Source organism: Peromyscus eremicus, chromosome 2, assembly GCF_949786415.1.
Source record: "Peromyscus eremicus chromosome 2, PerEre_H2_v1, whole genome shotgun sequence".
Classification (NCBI taxonomy): Eukaryota; Metazoa; Chordata; class Mammalia; order Rodentia; family Cricetidae; genus Peromyscus; species Peromyscus eremicus.
Genome location: NC_081417.1, coordinates 164,424,049 through 164,442,932, shown reverse-complemented (window position 1 = coordinate 164,442,932; position 18,884 = coordinate 164,424,049). Strand labels below are relative to the sequence as shown.

The window sequence follows — 18,884 nt, the reverse complement described above, 5'->3', positions numbered from 1 at the left end:
GTTACAGAGGAGCCAGGTGGTGTCTAGAAGCAGGTCACAGAGGAGTAGAGTGGTGTAAAGAGAGTCAGGTTACAGAGGAGCAAGGTGGTGTAGTACAGAGCAGGGTGACAGAGGAGCCAGGTGGTGTCTAGAAGCAGGTCACAGAGGAGTAGAGTGGTGTAAAGAGAGTCGGGTTACAGAGGAGCAAGGTGGTGTAGTACAGAGCAGGGTCACAGAGGAGCCAGGTGGTGTCTAGAGAGCAGGTCACAGAGGAACAAGGTGGTGTCTAGAGAGCTGGGTCACAGTGGAACAAGGTGGTGGTGTACAGAGCAGGTCACAGAGCCACTTGTGTTGTGAAGCTTTAAAGGAACGAAGTTTACTTGACTGATTCCCTGGTGTAGCTTTTATTGTCTTTCATCTCCTCTGATTCATTGTTTCTACGTTTCTCAAATTAGAAACACATTTTGGATTGCACAAGGGTACTCTCAACTTCCTAGGCAGACAGTTTATAGTGCTGATATGCAAGAAATTACAAAGATCAGAAAAAAATATGTTTTTTTTTGTTGTTTTGAAACAGGGTCTCAATACGTAGCCCAAATTGGCCTTGAAATCACTATGTAGCCTAATGCCTCCACAGGACTATGAATACAGTGAGTGCCACCACGCCCAACTTTAAAAACAAACAAAACAAAACATCTGTGGTTTTTAGTGGTGTAAGTTTTGGGGGTTTGTTGTCTCCGCCTCATCCCTCTATCCCATGTGTGCTGCTGGGGACCAACCCAAGCGCCTCCCAATGCATAACAGTGATGTACCACTAAGCTACACCAAAGTCATGGAAGTTTTTGTAAAATTTATTTATGTTTAAATTGTGTGTGTGTGTGTGTGTGTGTGTGTGTGTGTGTGTGTGCGCGCGCGTGTGTGCGCGCGCGCGCATGGGTATGTATGTGCATGGGAGTACAGATGCCCAAAGAAGCTAGAGGCATCAAAATCCCTAAAGGTGGAGTTACAGGCACTTGTGAGGCACCCTACATGTGTTTGGGGAACTGAACGTGGGTCCTCAACAAGGGAACTACTAGTTCTTAACCATTCTTAACCAGTAAGTCATCTCTCCAGCCCCTAGAAGTGTTTTGAAATTAGAAATCTGTATATTTCTTCTTCTTTTTTTCCGAGACAGGGTTTCTCTGTGAAGTTTTTGTGCCTGTCCTGGATCTCAAGCTGTAGACCAGGCTGGCCTCGAACTCACAGAGATCCACCTGGCTCTGCTACCCAAGTGCTGGGATTAAAGGTTTATGCCACCACCACCCGGCTTCCAGAAATCTATATATCTTGCGCCGGGCGGTGGTGGCGCACCCCTTTAATCCCAGCACTCGGGAGGCAGAGGCAGGCGGATCTCTGTGAGTTGGAGGCCAGCCTGGGCTACAGAGTGAGTTTCAGGACAGGCTCCAAAGCTACATTGAGAAAACCTGTCTCAAAAAACCAAAAAACAAAAACAAAAAACAAACAAACAAACAAACAAAAATCTATATGGTGTAGTGAGTAAGCAGATGGCTGGCTCAGAAGGTCCATCCAGTGTTCTGTTAAACTGACCAGACAATGGCACAGACTCAGGAAGAATTAATCCAGGACAAGTAAAGACACCTGGTGTTGATATTTCTACATGTACATCAGCAACAATTCTTAAGAACATAGAATTCTATAAAAGTACTCAAAGTTAATAAAAAAAAAAATATTGTGACAGTATGGTCATAACAAATGGCCAAGCAGGCACCTTCCAGGACTCTCGATCCATGCCTGTCCTGGAGATGCTGGAAGAAGTGGCCGTGTGTGGCAATGATGTAGATGGAATGTAAACTGGACAGGCTACTGGTGCTGGCTTTAGTACAGATTCCATGATGTTTCCGCCTATGATGAGGACAAGTCTCAAAGGAGCTTTATAATAAATTGCTTTAAGAAAATCTTTGTTTCTGTTTCTAGTCCACAAACTTAGAAAATCAAAGCAGGCTGAGAGGCTGGTGAAGTGGGGGAGGGGTGCCCATGTGACAGTGGGCCATTTCCTAATTCCACATGGGACACAGAGACAGAAATTCCAAACACTACTCAGAACCCAGTCTTCTGGGGCTCTCAGCATAACTAGTCCAGGTCTGTAGGAAGGCCAGAGGGACCTCCCACCAATGCCCACAGCATGTGCCTTTCTGTGTGTGTCAGTAGCTCCACAGCCAGATTCTTGAGTAGACAGACCTAATGTACAGATTAATCCAACATCCGTCATCTACCCTCCATTGGATCTTTATTTGGGAAAAGCAAAGAGGAAGGAACTAGAAACCTGGGCAAAGTCAAGTGAGAGAACACCTGCCCAGTGGAGCTGACCTTACACAGCACAGGGAGAACACACCTAGCCTGTGTCCAGAACACAGCGTCTTTTAACAGGTGGCTTGTAGATATAAAGGCCTCATTTTGATCCATCATCATAGCAGACTTTTTCAAGTAAATAAGCTTAGACATAATTATTGCTCTTTTTCACCTCAATCTATCTCTTTGAGGGGCTATTTCATATTTTCCAGGCAAGAAGCCCAACTTTGAAACCAGTGAACCACCATGGGCACTGCAGATGTACAGCAGAGACGAGAAGTGAGACTTGGAACAAGAAGTGCCAGTGGCTAAGGCTCGTAAGTCTCAGAGTTTGGGTCAATGGAGAGAGTCTTAAAGATTGGCTGGCCATGGATTGCACCATACATTAGATCCTACAAAATGGTAAGGTAGAAGAACCTCAGCATCTCATGCCGCCCAAGCCTCCACTACTCAGACACCTTGAGCTCTGACACTAGTGACCCTGGGAGGAGGGACAGGCTCTGGGCACCTGGTGGCTCAGGAAGTGACACATATGATCCCTGGGAAGAGGCCGCTGTGTACATAGACTCATTCACCTTACATGCAGACACTCCAGAAGTGTGAAGCTGACCTACCCCACTTTTATAGGCACCTGCTTTGTTAAAAAGCAGGGTCACTTTAAATGCAACATAACCTGCAAACACTCAAAGTCTCTGCTGAACTTTGCTACTATCCATCCTGAAGGGGAACCGTGGCCAGATGGTCAGCTATGCCATTTGGAACAGCCTCCTTCACATTCATCATACCCAAGATGGAAAGGAACTCCTGGGCACCTGTTCTAATTAGAGATCTGTCGCCTACTTCCCAGAGTTGGAGAAATGACCAAAAGGGCAGCAGAAACATGAGACAGCAAACCTGGAGTGGGGTTGGTCAGTGTAACACAGGCCCAAAGGGGAGACTCTCCCTTCACACAAGCACTGTCCCTCTGTGGAAGGAGACACTTGTCTCCGTTCTGTCTGCCACTCTGGTTTCCCAGGGTTTTGTGGCTCCGTGCTAGAGTCATTGGCATCTGAGATTTCTGTTTCACAGAGTGTCAGGAACCAGGAGGCTTCAGTGCCTGTGGTGGTGGTGGGCATAAGAAAGTTGAGGTCTCCTGGATGGCATCAAGCAGAGAACAATTCATGTTGGTACTGGAACCTGTGCTTAATGCACAGTTGGCCCACCGAGTCATTGGCCCAACTGCAGCCTGGGCAGTGTGCCAGGGTAGCTGCAGGCCACTTGCTTCCTCCTGCAGGGCTCTGCCAGGCAGAAGCTGATCCCCAAATTCCTCACCTGATGTCAAGTGAGGAGCAAGAGACCTGACCACGTAGTCTGCCTCTCTATTCCAGCATAGAGTGCAGGAGGACAGTCTAGGCCTGGTTTCCAGGGGACACAGCATCAGAAGGAGCTCAGTGGTGCTGTCTAGAGTCCTGGGGAACCAGCGACTCTGTGTCACCCTCTGGACCCCGGCTAGTGGCTGTAGCCAGACTCTGCATGGTCTCCTGCTGATACTGCCTGGCCTTGTTGTAGAGCAAGACACCCACCGTGACAAGGATGGTGCCGACGGCAGACAGGCTGGTGATTTTGTTGCCGAAAACGATGATGCTGAGCCAGATAGACAAGGCGTGCTTCACAGTGCTGGCGACACTATAGCAACAGAGCGGAGAAAACAGTTAGGCTCTGGGTTCACACCCACACAGAGTAGAGCCTGCTGTTGGCAGTGACTGGCAAATGTCACACAATGTCCCACCGCTGTGTCCTCCAGCAGGGTCTTGGCCCCAAGGGGGACACGGATGAGGGACCTAGCACTAGGGTTGGGAGCATTAGGGGTTTTGCCTGCAACTTTGTTCTTTTGCTTCTCAGGTTTATTCTTTTTAATGAAAACTGTCAAAACAGGGGCTGAAGAAATGACTCAGTGGGTAAGAGCAGTGACTGCTCTTCCAGAGAACCTGGGTTTGGTTCCCAGCACCCAGATGATGGCTCACAACTGTCTATAACTCCAGTCCCAGGGAATCCAATGCCCTCTTCTGGCCTCCATGGGCTCCAAGCATGCCCATGATGTACACACATACATGTAGACAACACACCCGTACATATTAAATAAATAAATTTAGAAGAAAAACCTCAAACAGAGAAGTAGTGAAACACGATGGCATATCCCCATCACTTGAACTTGATGAATGGCATTCTGTCACCTTTGCTTGAACTTTCTTTCTTTTTTCCTTCCTTCCTTCGAAGCCCAGGCCAACATCTAACTCTCATATAGATGAGGCTGGCTTTGAACTACCAATCCTGCCTCTGCCTAAGTACTGGGATTATAAATGTGCATTACCACACCCGCTTTTGCCTTAGTTATTTTTCCCTTATTAAAAACATTTTATTTATTATTTCACTTTTTGTGTGAGTGTTTTGCCTGCATGTCTATATATGAACCATGTGCATACTTGGTGCTCACAGAAGACAGAAGGGGGCATTAGATCCCCTGGAATGGAGTTATGGATGGCTGTGAATCACCATGTGGGTGCTGGGAATCAAACCCAGGTCTTCTGCAAGAGAAACAAGTGCGCTAAACCTCTAAGCCATCTTTCCAGGTCCTTGTCTTAGTTTTTTGAGACCAGGTCTTGCTATATGCCCTAGGCTGGCCTTGAACTTGCATTGGTCCTCCTGCATTAGCCTCTTGAATACTGGAATTACACAAGTGTGCTACAACACCTGTCTCATTATTTATTTGAACTAAAATGTTTATTGTATTCTGTGTGTGTACCTGAGAGCGTGTATACGCATCACGTATGTGCAGTGCACCACATAGGTTGGATCCCCTGGAACTGGAGTTACACATGGTTGTGAGCTGCCATGTAGGTGCTCTGAACTGAACCCTGGTCCTTTTTAAGAACCACTCAGTCAACTTCCAGCTCCTGACCTGAAATATTTTCAAGTCACCTGGAGATATTGTGGCGTGTCTGTTTTGGGAGTGTGGGGAGGGGGAGTTCTCACCATGGATCCTACTCTTGCCTCTATTCTGATGCCTCAAACTTCTAAGTGCGGTGCCACCACTCCCTGCAGCATTGGGATATTTTGCCCCTGAATACTTCAGCTTGCTCTCCATTAAAAGAATGAGACAAACATCATGTATACTGTCAAAATCTTTACAGACCTGAGGGGAAAAAATAACCCTAAGATGCTATAATTTCTTAAGTGAAACTGGCCCCATGCACACATTACGACCCAGTAGAAACTGTTAATATGAAATATATTAAAACGCCCGGACTTTGGGGCTGGAGAGATGGCTCAGAGGTTAAGAGCACCAACTATTCCTCCAGAGGTCCTGAGTTCAAATCCCAGCACCCACACGGTGGCTCACAACCATCTGTAATGAGATCTGGCACCCTCTTCTGTATAAGTAATAAATAAATAAATAATTAAAGAAAAGAAACGCCTGGACTTTTGTTCTGTTGGGCTGGGAGTATGGATAACTTAATTTTTACACTTTTCTGCCCTCTTAACTTTCTATGATGAGAATAATCGGGTCTATGGGTTAGACATGCCTGGAGTAAATCAACCACAGACAGAAATATTTGGGAAAAAACAGCCTATATTTAATATGTACAGACTCTTTTTTCCTTGCTATTACTCCCTAAAAGTACAACAGTTATTTATATAGCACTTATACAGCATCTTGTTTGTCCTAAGTTGTCTAAAGATAACTTAGAGGATGAATGTAGTTTCTATCCAAACTGCTTGCTGTTTTATATAAGGAATTTAAGATCTGTGTATTTTGAACCATGTATGGTAGTACATGGCTATGCTCCCAGCATTTGGGAAATAGAGGCAGGAGGATAAGGAGTTCAAGGTTTATTTGGCTATACAGTGAGTTCCAGACTAGCTGGGACTACATATAAGGAATCTCAAATATAAAAAATAATCTGTGGATTTGGGTATTAGTGGATGGTCCTAGAACCAGTTTCCCTCAGATACTAAGTGTCCTGTACTTATTTGTTACTTTCACAACAGAAATAAAATAAAGCCGGGTGGTGGTGGTGGCTCATGCTTTTAATTCCAGCACTTGGGAGGCAGAGGCAGGCAGATCTCTGATTTCAAGGCCAGCCTGGTCTACACAGCAAGTTCCAGGATAGCCAGGCTACACAGAGAATTGAAAAATAAAAACAAAATCAAACAAGAAAAAGTAAACTGATTAAAATCAAATAGAGAAAGAACTCTTTTGTCACTGTACTCCCACACTAAGTGCTCAAGAACAACATGTTGCCACCAGTTCCTGTCTGGAATACCACAAACAGATTATCTAGACAACGTTGACAGCTCTCTTCTATATAGAAAAAAACTCAAAGAATCTCCGAAAAATTTCTGCAACAACAATTTCTAGGAAAAAGTTCCCTGAATATCAATTTCATACAGTGCTGATACAAAATATCAAAGGAACCATAATGTGCCACCAGCTGTCACTACAGAAGAGAACCTCAAACATCTTCCATGTCTCCTGAAATAAAGTTCCACTCACCTGAAAGTCACAGGGGAGATCTTTCCCATAAGGGCGTATGCAGTGACACTCTGAAGGTGAAACAAGGCGCCATCTGTCAGCAGCAGCAGCACCAGGTCCTGGCTGTAGCTGAAGCTCTTCCCACCCCTGCCAATCACTGGGACATCCTATGGCCAAAACAAAAGGATGTGCTTCAGGCCTGTGTCTCCCTGCTGTGTCTGGCCTGCCATCACTGCTGAGAAGATGTGATGTCACTGGTGCCCAGTAATTGAAGAGCAGTAACACTCAGCTCTGAATGCCTCTTTGCTAGATAGCACTCTACCACATTTATCGAGACTTTCAGCTGGGCTAGGCAGGGTACTACATGCCTATAATCCCAGCATTTAGGAAGTAGAGACAGGAGGATCTGGACTGTCTGAGATAAACAGCAAATTTGAGCCCAACCTGGGTTAATTTTGATCTTATCTCAAAAGTTGGCGGAGGTGCTGGGGAAACGCCTCAGTAAGTAAAGCACTTGCAATACAAGTATAAATACTTGAGTTCAGATCACCAGAACATATATACAGCTGAACATGGTAGTAATGTCTGGACTCTCACTGCTCCTATTACAAGATGGGAAGCAGAGAGAAGAGAACCCTCAGAAACTTGCAGGACAGCTAACTTGGCTTGCAAACACGGTAGAAAGTAAGGACTGACTCCCAAATTTGCCCTCTGACCTCCATGTACACACTTCAGGTGTTTCACCATCTTATCAAAAATCAGATAAATAGGAAAGTGTTGGGGAGGTGGAGGTAGCTTCAGGTCTGCAATCCTAACACTTGAAAGACTGAGGCAAGAAGACGGCCAACAGTTCCAAAGCCAGGCTGGGCTGCAATGTGAGTTCTAGGCTAGCCTGGGCCTGCAATCTTTGCATTTGGGAGATTGAGGCTAGGACTGCCAACAATTTGAGACCAACCTGGGATATATGTTGAGTTCTAGGCCGGCCTGAGCTACAAAATGAGATCCTGTTTGTTTGGATGTTTTAAACAAACAAACAAAAACCCTCATTGGTAAGGATCTTAAGAAACTGAAATTCCTGTGTGTGTACTGCTAGTGGGAACATAACATGTTTCAACCATCCATTCCAGTTCCAAGACTAAACTCCAAAGTCACACCTCCATTTGCAAAGTGTGTCGATGTGAGAAATTTCGTTATCATGTATGCAACTAGGGGGCAAGGTAAAGCTATGACCCACAGCATGATCACTATAGACTTCCCAGTGCAACATGTTTTAAGAAAAATATTTACACAGACACATACTTCCATAAATGGAGGGACTCCAGGAAATGTGTCAGGAGTACATCTGTGCCAAACTCACTACATGGCAACTTAAGGAATGAGGCTGAGTGTGGGAGATCATCTCAGTTTGGTTTCAAATATAAACCTATTGACTTAGGTGGGTGTGGGGACACATTATTTTAATACAAGCACTCAAGAGCCTGAGGCAGGCATATCTATGCAAGTCTGAGGCTAACCTGGTCTACATATCAAGTTTCAGGCCAGTCAGGGATACACAATGAGACCCTGTTTCAAAACAACAACAAAATACGCCATTAACTACTCTATAATGGACAAATACCATTTCCATAATAAAAGATAAATTAAGCAAGCTTAAAAACCCTGACACAAAACTAAAATTTAGCCAACCACCCATCCTTCTCCTGAACTGTCAAAGGGAAGCAGTAGCCCCAGTGTGGTGGGTGCCAGGCTGAAAACACACCATGAAGAAGGTCCATGCTGGAATCAGCAAGGCCACAGCAGCAGCACTGGTATAAAATTGCAGTTCCGGGGCCCTAAAGCGACAGAAAATACTTGATCATTCCCATGTTTGGGTCTAGGCTTCCTCCCAGGCATTTCTAGCAAAGAAAATTCTAAAGAACCAGCAATCTAGAAATGTGTCTCCCGCAATGACAAGGCTGAAAGGGTCCCCCTGATCTGAGCTGTCTGTCTGGTATTCTGATGAGTAAGCTGAAAATCAAGTGATTTTCTCTCAATTTTCACAAAGAACTGTCAAAGCCACTCAAACCAAGTGAGTTCAGGCTCCCAGTGCTCATTCAGAGCTGTAAAATGATCAAAAGTCCCGGTGGGCTTTATGAAATTATATTCAATGCTGGATGTGGAAGTGCATACCTTTGATCCCAGCACTTGTGAGGCAGAGGAAGGAGGAACTTTACCTGGTCTGTATAGGGAGTGCCAGGACAGCCAGGACTACATGGAGAGAGATTGTCTCACCACCACCACCACCCCCGTTACACTCACCACCACCCCCGTTACACTCACCACCACCCCCGTTACACTCACCACCACCCCGCAACACTCACCATCACCCCCGTTACACTCACCACCACCCCCGTTACACTCACCACCACCCCGTTACACTCACCACCCCCGTTACACTCACCACCACCCCCGTTACACTCACCACCACCCCCCCTTACACTCACCACCACCCCCGTTACACTCACCACCACCCCCGTTACACTCACCACCACCCCCGTTACACTCACCACCACCCCCGTTACACTCACCACCACCCCCGTTACACTCACCACCACCCCCGTTACACTCACACACCCCCCCCGTTACACTCACCACCATTCCCGTTACACTCACCACCACCCCCGTTACACTCACCACCACCACCACTGCCAAAAATAGAAACTATAAAAACTCTTACTGGAGATACTTACGAGAACCTGTATTTGTCCCCACTGAGAAGCTTTTTTGAAAAGACATTCTGCAAACTTGAACAAAAAGAAGACGTCAAACAATCAAGTCAGCGAGCGAATAAGGTGGTGATGTCAGGGGCTGCAAAGGTGAACAGCCACAGGCACTTACATGCCTGAGGCCAGTCCTGTACCAGGTGTGTCCAGTCATCATCTCACTGAGAAGCAGAACTGTGCCTACTGTCCCTACAGAAAAGCAGCTAGAGCCTGAATGACGAGCCATCTCACACATCAGAGGACCACGATGGTTTTGCTCTGCACACTTTGAAAAACACAACATGGGATGCTTACGCAGGAAGATTAGGAGTCCAGAGTCATCTTCAGATACATAATGAGTTTGAAGCCAGCCTGGGCTATGTGGGACCCTGTCTCAAAATCCCAAAAGAAGGCTGGAGAGATGGCTCAGAGGTTCTGAGCACTTGTTCTTACAAGTGGACACAGGTTTGGTTCCTAGAGCTGACATGATGGCTCACAACCTTCCATAACCCAAGTTCCAGGAGATCCATCATCTTCTTCTGACCTCCATGGGCCTCTGAAGGTCTCAGGTACACATGTGATGCACATACATGCATGCAGGCAAAACACTCATACATATATGATTAAAGTAGCCGGGTGGTGGTGGCGCACGCCTTTAATCCCAGCACTCGGGAGGCAGAGCCAGGCGGATCTCTGTGAGTTCGAGGCCAGCCTGGACTACCAAGTGAGTTCCAGGAAAGGCGCAAAGCTACACAGAGAAACCCTGTCTCAAAAAAAAACAAAAAACAAAAACAAAAAAACAAAACAAAAAAAACCAAAAAGAAATCAAAACAAAACAAAAAAGTAAATCTAGCTGGGTGGTGGTGTCATATGCCTTTAATCCCAGCACTCGGGAGGCAGAGGCCGGTGTCTTTGAGTTAGAGGCCAGCCTGGTCTACAGAGCTAGTTCCAGGACAGGATCCAAAGCTACACAGAGAAACCCTGTCTCAAAAAACAAACAAACAAACAAAAACTAAAAACAAAACAAACAAAAAACAACCCCAAAGCAAACAAACAAAAAATTCAATATAAGCCAAGAGTGGGTGGCACACACCCTTGATTCCAGCACTCAGCAAGCAGAGGCAAGTGGGTCTCTGTGAGTTCAAGGATAGCTTGGTCTACATAGTGAGTTTTAGGACAGCCAGGGGGAAACTATTCATCTATACAAAAACCCCAGTGGGGAAATAATCAGATTTTTAAGTCAGAACTTATGAACAGACACACCACAGGGAAAACATACAAATAGCCAGTGGGAAAATAAAACAATTCTGGCTTCAAAAGTGACCCCAGAGACCAGAACCTGACACAGTGGGACACTGCTGCCTAGCCTCTCACTGGAGAGGGATCTTTATTTAGTGTAGGAAAAGGTGATACCAATCCTCACTGACAGACTAGTGACCAAGGAGGCTGTCTCAAGCAACAGAACAGCATGAACCAAGAGTATCTTCAGAAGTTCAGTACTCATCATAGATTTATTTGTCTTTTAGAAGCTTACAGGGTAGTGAAAAAAACAGGTAAAGATTCATGTTCCCTGCAGAATAGCTTCTGAACAGAAGGTTTCAGGGTGTGAGCAAGACCATGAGGAAGTCCCGGAAATTAGGCTGTGGAGAATGTCTAGTGATGACGCTTCTCAAACAATGCAACGGAACAAGGTTCAAAGAGGTTCTGTGACATAACCTTATTAGATTCCTTTTTTCCCCCCCACAGGTGCCAGGTATATTTAATAAATACAACCCCTAAAATGATCAGAGAAAAATCCCCATCCTTTCCTGGTCCCACCTTTACCCCTTATCAATACTACTGTGTGTAACGTTCTCCTTTAAAATGGCCTCAATCCCTGACAGGCTGGAAGGGAACAAGGGAGGAGCCTTTGGGTAAACACAAAAGCCGGGATTCCCAGACTGCCCACTCTCTGCATCTGATACGTGGACTCAGAAGCAGCTCTATGAGAAAATGGAGGGACTCTGAAAGCTGTTCACCTCACCACAAGGCATGCAGCAGGACTCAGGATTTTATGTCTCCAACTGTTCCGATCACAGTTTCTAACACAGAAACAAAACTGTGCAGTCCTTCAGTCCTCGCCTCACTCTCTTTCACAGAGACTTGCATTTCTGAGTTCTCAGGCTTCAACAGTTATTCAGTTAAGAAGAGACAACCAGTATCATCCTGAGCGCCTTATTAGATTCTTAAGAAACACAAACAATGCAGGACTGCCTAGAGGAAATGCATTACTAAGGTAAAGAACCAGGTAAGAATGGTTTCTATTTTTGTTCATATGCAACATTCCTAACTGCAAGACCACCTGTTTTCTTCAGCAGTAACAGTAATAACAAACTAGTAGATACATAAAGTAGTTGTTTTCTTTCTCTCAAAGACCTAGACATGGTAGCACATTCCAGGACTCAGGAGACAGAGGCAGGTGGACCACTGTGAATTCAAGGACAGCCCAGCCTACATTATGAGTTCAGGACAACATAGAGAGACCCTGTCTCAAAAACAAAATTAGCAAAAACCTTAAAGTAATTAGTGGTTCTGAAAAGAACAGGTTTTTGGAGGTGAACTTCAGTGACAGAATAGATGGAAACAACCTGTCAGATACAGTGATTGGCCTGTGGATAGTATCTGTCATCTCAACACTCAGGCGGTTGAGGCAGGAGGATTGCAAATTAAAGGATAGCCTAAACTATACAGTGAAAAAAAAAATAACAAAAAGAAACAGGACTGGAATATGACATAACCTTCAGTAGATTGTGTGACTAACAACACCAATTCAACATTTTTTCCCAGGTCTTTGATATGACTGGCATCTGCCTGAGAGACACCAGGATATAGTCACTTAGCCAGGAAGAGAAAAAATGTTCCAGTAGCCTGACTTTATAGCCTTGAAAGATGGTCTCTGGCTTCTTCCTTGGTTTTATTTAGTTTGACTGTGTGACATACAGGGTTAAGCTTCTATTCTCCATCAGACAAAATCATTGTTTATAGAATTAGCATATTAATTACCAGGTCTATCCTACAGTGTAACACACACACACACACACACACACACACACACACACACACACACAGAGGAGAGGAGGAGACAGACAGAGAAAGCACACAAATATGTGGGTGTGTGTATGAACGCCATGGTACATAGGTGAAGGTCAGAAGACCTCACTGTGGTTATTTCGTTCTTGTTGTTGTTGTTATTTAAGGTAGAGTCTCACTATGTATCCCTCAATGACGTGTAGCTCACAGTATTTCTCCTGCTTCTGCCCAGATTACAGGCACATGTGCCACCACACCAGTCTAGTTAGCATACTGATTATAACAATTATCCTGACTGTGTAACCATATCCCTCTAGTTAGTATATCAAGAATCAGGAGCCAGGTGGTGGTGGTACACACCTTTAATCCCAGCAGTCGGGAGGTAGAGGCAGGCAGATCTCTGTGAGTTCGAGGCCAGCCTGGGCTACAGAGTCAGTTCCAGGACAGCCAGGACTGATACACAGAGAAACCCTGTCTTGAAAAACAAAACAAAACAAAAGAATAGGGCAACACATCATCAAATTCCAGCTTGGTTAGGAGAAAATGCACCTGAGCTGGAAGTTACTGTTGTACTTCTTGAAGAAAAGGCAGGACAGTAGAGCCTGGTTCTGACAGTAGAGCCTGGCTCTAAGTAACAGAAGTGGGGCTGAGCTAGCTTGGATTTGAACACCTGTGGACTCTGGTGAAGAAAAAACCAGCAATTCTTAAGCAACCTCTCCTTCAACATTTCCCCTTGTGATCTGTAACTCACCAGTCCATAATGTTGGTGGATAATGCAGCAGAAAACCCCAGGATGTTGAAGCTTATTTCAGTGGCGGTGCACAACGCTAGTCCTCCCATGACCGGGATGAGGGACAGGTTGACCAACAGCCCTGGCAAGAACAAAACAGGCCATGGCACACATGTGCAGGTTAGAGGATAACTTATGGGAGATAGTTACCTCCTTACACCATTAGTCCTAAAGATTAAACTCAGGTTGTCATCCTTGGCAGCAGGCTCCTTTACCCACTGCTGTCTCCTCCAGTTTATTTCTTTTTGGAAACAACAACAACCAAAACCAACCAATCAACCACACAACCAACCAACCAACCAACCAACCAACCAACCAACCAACCAACCAACCAAAACACCAAACAAGAAACAAGCCAGGTGTGTGGTGCACACCTTTGATCCCACTATTTGGGAGGCAGAGGCAGGCAGATCTCTGAGTTTGAGGCCAGCCTGGTCTACAGAGCGAGTTCCAGGACAGCCAGAGCTACACAAAGAAACTCAAAAAATCTCAAAAAAACAAAACAAACAAACAAACAAACAAAAATACCCACTACACAATAGATTAAAATACCCATTCAGGGGCTAGAGATGGCTCAGCACCTGAGAATGCTTGATGCTCTTCTAGAGGACCCCAACTTAGTTCTCAGCACTTACTTTGGGCTTATAACTGTCTGTGACTAAGTAACAGGGGATCTGATACTTTCCTCTGTCCTCTGCAGGCACTCATACACATGGCACACACACAAACACACACACACACACAAATAAATACTTGATTCAAAAAATCTGCTCACTGAAATGTAAATCACAGTTCCTCCTATATTACTTTTGAAAATGATATCAGGTACTATTCAGAACCTTTTCAATTTTATATACAAGACTTAGTTCAATAGTCAAAGAAAGCAAGGACATGTGTCCTTTATGTTTATCAAAAGTAACAGTCACAGTCCTATGATCAGTTCAACGTAATTTCATGAGAAATGGTTCCTGTTCCAGGACAGGCTGGTAAGGCCCAGTGCAGGGACTTGAACTCCTTAGGAAGAAGTAATCAAGGAACTGAATGATTCCTGAGCCCAGAAGACCAAGCTCAGGAAAGGACACTTAGGCCTATCTTGAGAAAATCTTTTTTTTTTTCAAGCCCTTTCTTGGCTTTCTATGGTTGGTCTTATCCTTTGTCTCTTCTGTAATTTTCATTTAAATGGTGTACAACTGTATAAAATTCTAGAGAGAACCAGATATATGCCACTTTACCTGACTTTGCTTCTGGGCAACTGTGGCATAGCCAACGCCTCTGTCCAACTTGGGTTTCGCCAGAGTCAGAATCCCAGCTTTAAGTCTGGCTTTTTCAGACTGCTCCTTCGGTCTGACTTCCACCTTGACAACTAAGATTCTAGGCTACCACACCATGATCAAATGCCTCCTGGGGAGATGGTGACACATAACTAGGCTACTTCTCCCAGTGAACCTAGACTCCCTTTAAAATTTGGTCTCTGAGATCGAGGCCAGCTAGTCTACAGAGTTCCAGGACAGCTAGGGCTGCACAGAAAAACCCTGTCGGGGGGGGGGGGGGGGGGGAAGGGGGGGGAGGAGGGGAGGGGACACGACTAGTACCCTAGTACCTCGGCCATTCTCCAATGCCTCTCTGACAGATTCCTTTTTGATAAATTTCACCAGCATTTATTAATTGTTCTTGACAAGTGAATGGTTGCTTGAAGCTTGTTCATCATAGTCAGAAGCCAAATCATGATGTTTTAGAATCATTTGAAATAATCCTCTTTTGCTTGTTTGTTTTTTGTTCGTCTATAACAGGGTCTTCTCAATAAGTAAGTAGCTCTGGCTGTCCTAGAACTATGTAGACCAGGCTGGCCTCGAACCACAGAGATCTGCCTGCCTCTGCCTCTCGAGTGCTGGGGTAAAGGTGTGTACCGCCATACCTGAAATAATACTTTTTGTATGGCTAACTTGATAAGGTTCCTTTGTTTCATGTTGCTTGTGACTTTTAGGAATTGGTCTTTTGTCCCTTTGATTCTGGTTTATTGATTGTGTGCTATATCCCCAACTCTGATTCTGGTTTACAATAACCTAAAAAATTATATAGTTCCAAAAGCACATGTGAGAAGAATCCTGTGGGCAATCTGGCTGGTCTCACTCTGGCCCCTGTAGGAGGCCAGTTGCCTTCATTTCAAGGTATTGTATTTCTGTGCATGTATGCTATTGAGATGGAACCCAGGACTTTATGCACACTAGGCAAGCACTCTGCCATTGATATGTGTGTCCAATTCTGATCTTGTCTTTTATTTAATATAAGCAAATACAAACATAAATCAATACCATTCTTATAAAAGATTTATTTGATGTACTATTCTGCACCTCATTTTATTATTTTGTGTGTTCTGCATGCATGTATGTCTGTGCACCACCTTCAAGCAGTGCCCCCCGACGTCAGAAGAGGGCATCACACATACAAATCCCAGGAACTGGAGTTACAGACAGTTGTCAGCTGCCATGTGTTTTCTGGGAACTGAACCACGGTATTCCGGAAGATCAGCCAGTGCTCTTAATCAATGAGCCCCACCTAACTTGAATACAACAATCTTGAATATGCTATTTTTATTTTTAAGATTTATTTTTACTGATATGTATGTGTATGTATCTATGTGAATGTGTGCCACTTGTGTGCAGGTGTCCTCAACAGCCAGAAGAGAGTGTTAGATTCCTGGAGCTGGAGTTACAGGTAGTTGTGAGCCTCAGATACAGATTCTGAGAAGTAAATTCAGGTCCTATAGAAGAGCAGCAAGTGCTCTTAAGTAGTGAGCCATCTTTCTAGCCCAGAACATGCTGATTTTCAAAAGGTTGGTAGGGGAGAGACACTGGAGAGATAGCTCAGTGGATCAGGGCATTGGTTGCTCTTGCAGAGGACCTGAATCCACATGGTGGCTCAAAACCATTTGTAACTCCAGCTTCAGGAAACCCTTGGGTACCAGACACCAGACATGCAAGTAGTACACACATATACATGCAAACAAAACACTCATACATATAAAATTTTTTAAAAAGTTCACAGGGTATGGGTCTAACATGGTAAGGAAATAATCAGAAACAGTCTACACATTATGAAAATAAATCTGACTTCCTCAGCCCTGGGGAGGATGGAGAAACAGTTGCCACAAAGCAAGCTGGGTAGCAGTGGCACACACCTTTGATCCCAGCACTTGGGAGGCAGAGGCAGGTGAGTCTCTGAGTTCAAGGCCAGCCTGGTCTACAGAGCTAGTTCCAGGAAGCCAGGGCTACACAGAGAAACCCTATCTGCAAAAAGTCAAAAAAGCATCACAAAGCACCCTAAGGAAGTGACCTGACTGTTCATTAAAGAGCATTAAAGAGGGAGTTCTTATCGTTGAATATGGATATTGCCTTATTGTCTTTGGATCAAGATCAGCCCTGGAGAACCCGCCTGTTGTTCACTCTCCAGCTTCCACCCGACTCCCACCAACTGGAGGTGTCATCCTCCTCTGACCCTCATTCTCCCACAAATGCCCCAGCACGCAGACAGCTTGATGAAACATTTGCTCAAAGGACTGCAGGAGACACATGTGACTGCCAAGAAAACTTTTCAAGAAGTGAAACAAGTGGTTCTAGGTCCGTCACTGCTCACTGCTCTGAGAAGCTCTGGAAAACTGAACAAGACCCAGCACATAATGGGCAGTAGGTGACACTGTAGATGGAAAAAAAGGATGATGAAGCCCAGCCCAGACAAGAAGGCAGGACCAGGAGAGTCCCTACCTGTGTACTCCCCCAGAATCATCCGAGACATGATCACTGTGAAAATGGGAGCCGAGCTCTTCACGGTCTCCGCAAAGGATACTGCCACATTCTTCAGGCTGACCAGCCCCAAAACCACTGTCGCAAACCTCAAAACAGGAAAAGAACCACATGAGAAGGGACCTGTCTGCTTATAACAGAGACTCCAAGTGCTTAGTCATGACCAGTGGGCACATCTGGTCCCTTGTCCCAACAAGGAGGTTGAGTCCCAGGTGAGGATGACACCACTGCACTCAAGGATAGCCAACACCTTCCTACCACTACTGAACTACCTTATTATTATTTTTTTTTTGAGACAGGGTCTCACTATGTACCTGTGACTGTCCTGGAAGTCACTATGTAGATTAGATTGGCTTCAAATTCACAGAGATCCATGTGCCTCTGCCTCCCAGGTGCTGGGATCAAAGGTATGTGCCACTATACCCAGCTGAATTACTTTTTTAATGACTGCCTTATAAAAGATTCTGAGAGAGAATGCATGTGGCATTAAGGGCCACAAAACTGAAATCTAACTGATGGATGTCCCACAACTGGATGGCACTATGACTGTATCCTGGGCCCTGAACACACACTCAGAAGCACTAATTGCCAAGGCCTCCAATAGGGTTTCCACATTAAGTAACTAGAAAGGTTTTCTGTTTGTTTGGTTTTGGCTTTTCAAGACAGGGCTTCTCTGTATCTCTGGCTGTCCTGGAACTCTCTTTGTAGACCAGGCTGTCCTCAAACTCACAGGAAACCCTCTGCCTCTGCCTCCTGAGTTCTGGGGTTAAAGTCATTCACCACTACACCTGGATTAGAAAGGAATTTTATACCTAAAAAACGTAATTAAGACAGTCAACACATTTTTACCTCATGAGGCCCACAAAGAGCATAGTCATGATGAAATTGGGTGGATAAGAGAGCCGGGTTTTGTGTTGATACAAACAGCAAGGAACAAATATTTTAACACATCCAATTAATGTCGTTGACAGCATCTGCACAGCACCTGTGGAGGGAGGCATGAGGCCACGCTGACACAGTCCTTTCCCACACATGAGCACAGAATATCACCCTTCATTCCAGAAACACATCTGGGTAAGTTCCTTTAGCCCTTCCCCTCCCTCCTGGTGGCCTCTGGCCACTCAGCACTGGGGCCAACAGGAGTGCACACTGGGCAAAGAGCATTACCTAACATGCTGGGCTCTCCCTCTAACAGGGACAGGATGTACTTGTTGAGAAACAGGGTACAAAAGCTGAAGAAGAACCACAGCGTGAGGTAGATGAGAGCCCGTGAACTCCACACACCCAAGTCCGACTCAATGACAGTAGTCTCTGTGATGGTGACGGTGAGCAGGCTCTCCTCTGGACTGCCATCACCTTTGGTAAAGACAATCTTCTCACTCCGGTGACCAAAAAGGGGGCCCCAAGGGAAAAGTGTTTTTCCTTTCAGCTCTTCTTCGCAGCCGGGTACTGTCTCCTCCAATGCTTGGGATTTTGCTGATGACATGCTGAGGGCACTTGTGAGAAGTGAATCTCAAGGATGGACCACATGGATCAAAGTGACTGCCCAGGCAGAGGGACACAGCTGGAGGTGGCAGCAGTCCTCGTCTGCATGAATGTGGACCCCAACATGCCTGTCTCCAGCAAAGTGAGGAAGCAAAGGC

The 18,884-nt window shown here is 45.3% G+C and overlaps 1 protein-coding gene across 5 annotated transcripts in view; it reads right to left on the bottom strand.

Moving 5' to 3' along the window:
• Nucleotides 1–2,249: 2,249 nt before the first annotated feature.
• Slc35e2b (solute carrier family 35 member E2B) overlaps nt 2,250–18,884 on the bottom strand; it is a 33,587-nt gene continuing 16,952 nt past the window's right edge. For all 5 annotated transcript variants that reach the window (XM_059255537.1, XM_059255540.1, XM_059255539.1 and 2 more), the window contains 8 exons: nt 18,409–18,883; nt 18,091–18,226; nt 17,203–17,330; nt 13,403–13,523; nt 9,571–9,624; nt 8,601–8,673; nt 6,863–7,008; nt 2,250–3,993 (listed from right to left, as the gene is read on the bottom strand). In XM_059255537.1, the coding sequence (XP_059111520.1) occupies nt 3,756–3,993; nt 6,863–7,008; nt 8,601–8,673; nt 9,571–9,624; nt 13,403–13,523; nt 17,203–17,330; nt 18,091–18,226; nt 18,409–18,727 (1,215 nt within the window). In that variant the 5' untranslated portion in view covers nt 18,728–18,883 and the 3' untranslated portion in view covers nt 2,250–3,755. The remainder of the gene's footprint in view (nt 3,994–6,862; nt 7,009–8,600; nt 8,674–9,570; nt 9,625–13,402; nt 13,524–17,202; nt 17,331–18,090; nt 18,227–18,408; nt 18,884) is intronic.